General features: G+C 30.7%; 2 protein-coding genes across 2 annotated transcripts in view; one reads left to right on the top strand and one right to left on the bottom strand.

The window, feature by feature from the left end:
* LOC111680111 (putative uncharacterized protein DDB_G0286901) overlaps positions 1 to 3,416 on the top strand; it is a 67,319-nt gene that overhangs the window by 53,966 nt on the left and 9,937 nt on the right. The window lies entirely within an intron of this gene.
* Positions 1,133 to 2,091, bottom strand: LOC124418703 (protein TsetseEP-like). Its single transcript, XM_046945826.1, has 2 exons — positions 1,674 to 2,091; positions 1,133 to 1,593 (listed from the first exon to the last, which is right to left on the bottom strand). The coding sequence occupies exons 1-2, from the start codon at positions 2,058 to 2,060 to the stop codon at positions 1,216 to 1,218; spliced, it is 765 nt and encodes a 254-aa protein (XP_046801782.1). The 5' UTR covers positions 2,061 to 2,091; the 3' UTR covers positions 1,133 to 1,215.

The following is a 3,416-nucleotide window of genomic DNA, read 5'->3' as shown; positions in this document are numbered from 1 at the left end:
AAAAAGGCACAGTCTGGTACTTTTTCGTTCTTCAGCTGTTTTTTCTAATTTTCTGTAATATTGAGACTAGAATCTTAAAATTAAACTTAAAGAGTTCTCTAAAAGGGGGCGTTTTATTTTGTATGCTTTTTGGGGGGTAAAACAGGGAAAAACGGGTAAAATTGGTTTTTGCTATATTTTGTGAAAAATATCAAAAAAAAAAATTAAATAATAAACGAGAAATTTTATTCAAATTCATTTAGTCAATTTTTTTAAAAATTTTTTATTTACTCACACAAAATAAAAAAATATAGAATTAAATTCGGATAAATTGTTTGGTACTTTTTGAAAGCATAATTTTTCCGCAAACAAAGGAATGCAGGTTTGAGACGTAACTTTCCAACATTCATAAAGGTGTATTCCTGGACAAAATTTGGGACAATGATACTCTTTTTTATTAGAACTTTTCACAAAGGTAGAATGTATTTAATTCTACCCTTAATGAATAATATTATATATGGGAGACATTCTAGTTGAGAAGCACCAACGCTACATTCCTGCTCTAATTAAACTTTCTTGTTTTTTTTCAATTATTTCATGAAAATCATAGGACTGTAAAAATTTTTATTCCTATTTCTTCTGACGTGTGATAATTTCAGTTCTAGTTCAGTTCTAGTTCTGTTCGAGTTCAGTTCTAGTTCAGTTCTAGTTCAGTTCTAGTTCAGTTCTAGTTCAGTTCAGTTCTAGTTCAGTTCTAGTTCAGTTCTAGTTCAGTTCTAGTTCAGTTCTAGTTCAGTTCTAGTTCAGTTCTAGTTCAGTTCTAGTTCAGTTCTAGTTCAGTTCTAGTTCAGTTCTAGTTCAGTTCTAGTTCAGTTCTAGTTCAGTTCTAGTTCAGTTCTAGTTCAGTTCTAGTTAAGTTCTAGTTCAGTTCCAGTTCAGTTGTAGTTCAGTTCTAGTTCAGTTCTAGTTCAGTTCTAGTTTAGTTTTAGTTCAGTTTTAGTTCAGTTTTAGTTCAGTTCTAGTTCAGTTCTAGTTCAGTTTTAGTTCAGTTTTAGTTCTAGTTCAGTTCTAGTTCAGTTCTTTTCGTATGATTTCTGACTTTCATAATAGTCAGTAAAATTGTTATATATTGAGTAATTTTCGACATATAATATACGTATATATGTATATATTTAGTATTGATTATAATTATCCACTGTAAAACTGAAATTTATTTTTGCTTAAATATTTAATCGTCTAGTTATTGTAATACCAGGGTGAACTTAATTCCACTGGTTCTGTTGTTTGTGGTTCAATAGTTGTAGTTTCTGCGGCTGTAGATTCTGGCTCTTCTGATGTTGTTTCCGGCTCGGATGGTGATGTTTCTGTCGTTTCTGTAGTAGGCACTTCAGTTGTAGTAGTTGCTGGTCCTTGTGTGGGTATTTCTGAATTACCCAAAATACAACTGTTTAGATTGGCGTACGCTTCAGCTGATTCCTTTTCATATACACGTTTTGTATTGTTAGTACATCTGTACTCATCAGTTCTAATTAAGTAGTATTGTTCCCGCAAGGCAGCCAATTCTTGGGAAGCGTTGGCATTAATAGAGTACATGGTTTGTATGTTAGCAGCACCCTAGCGGTAGAAAAATAAGTAATTATAGAATGTATTAGTGATGGAATTAAAATTCTCTTAACTAAAAATGTTTAACTTACTCCATCAATATAACACTGAAATATGCCCTCAACATAATCACCTTCATTGCACTGACTCAACATGTCACATGAAGCTTTAGCAGCAATTGCCAAATTGTTACGTTCATCGTAAGTTGCTTCATCAGCTTTAGCACGAGCGGCATCTGATTCGTTTAAACAAGCCTGATAATTCGATTCATATCTTTTGGCAATCTCATTTATTAACGGTATATAGTAGTTAAAGCATTCCAAAGAACGTGCCGGATCCTGTCGCAATAGTTCATTGGAACGTGCCATAAAACTTAAGAGTCCACCATCCGACTCATAACCTATAAAATTGGAAGCATTTACAAATGCCAGCGCCATGGCAAAGCCTACGGCAATAACAAGATTTTCTTGAAATTTCATTTTCCGATACTTTAATTGTTTTTGAGTCGAATTTTGAATATCAACTATTTGAATTATTTAATTATTATATGGTTTTTATACTAATTACAAATCAAAATTTCAAGTATTTATTATTTTTTCTACTAATTATCTAATTAAATAAATACTTTAAGACTGTGTTATTAGGCCTCTTAAGTAGAGCAATTCTGTGTAAATTTCATTCATACTTCAAACTATGCACTTAATTAGCTTCCTACTTTAAAATTTTTTATGAAAGGTTCTTGGAAATGTTTTTATTTATATACTAGCTGATACCCGGTGTGCTTCGCTACCCCTATCGAAAATTCCATTCCAATTATTTATTGCTCGATATAGATATATAAATGTTAATAAAAATATACTAATTTTTTTTAGGTTTTCTAGAATTCAAACAACATAATATATATTTTTAATTTTGTTCTTGTTTCGGATACTTAGATATGCTGACTATAGTTTTATTTTTTAATTTTTCAACACTAACCAAAAACGGCGATATGACCCATATTGGAAATGTAATTTTTCCCAATATCACCGATTCTTTCAAACGTGAAATGTTCACAAAGTTTTTTATGTTAAATTTTAAGATTCTAACTCTAATTGTTTCTTATTTCTAATTAATTCCACAGGTGAAAGTCCGCCCTTTTTCCCCTAAATGTTCAGATGAATATTAAAGTTATTTGTTTAAAATTTAAAGAATCTAGTTCTATTAGATAAACGATTTTTTGTATTTAATTCATATGGGTGGCGTCGCCGACCCCCCTTCTCAGGTAGTCCGTCAATTTATTGCCCAAAATTTTTACACGGATGTTAAAGTCTTTCGTGCAAAATTTGAAGATGAAGATGAATTGTCCATACTAGCTGTTGCAGTTTCCGAGATACGAGACTTTTAATTCTTATTTTATATGTAGGCGTGGCTTTTCGACCACTTTAAATTTCAAAGTAATAAGTAGCCTAACCTCTTTCCGACATACAGGTTCAGCCGATTAAAATTCTATAAACTTTAAATATGCAAACATATAAACAAAAATTCATTTATATATATACATATATATAGATAAAGAAGATAACTGATATTTTTATTTTATAGAGGTGAGGTTAAAATAGTTTATAATTACTATTTTGAGGTATTTTTTATTGATAATAAAAAGTGAAAATTTTGGGAGATATAACAAAGATGTGTTCACCTCTAGTTAAATGGTTTCTGATTGAGTTTTAGTTTAGTTTTAGTTTAGTTCTAGTTCAGTTTTAGTTCAGTTCTAGTTCTAGTTCAGTTCTAGTTCTAGTTCAGTTCTAGTTCTAGTTCAGTTCTAGTTCAGTTCTAGTTCAGTTCTAGTTCAG

Source organism: Lucilia cuprina, chromosome 3, assembly GCF_022045245.1.
Source record: "Lucilia cuprina isolate Lc7/37 chromosome 3, ASM2204524v1, whole genome shotgun sequence".
Classification (NCBI taxonomy): domain Eukaryota; kingdom Metazoa; phylum Arthropoda; class Insecta; order Diptera; family Calliphoridae; genus Lucilia; species Lucilia cuprina.
The sequence above is the reverse complement of the archived record's forward strand: the minus strand, read 5'-3'. Positions and strand labels throughout refer to the sequence as shown.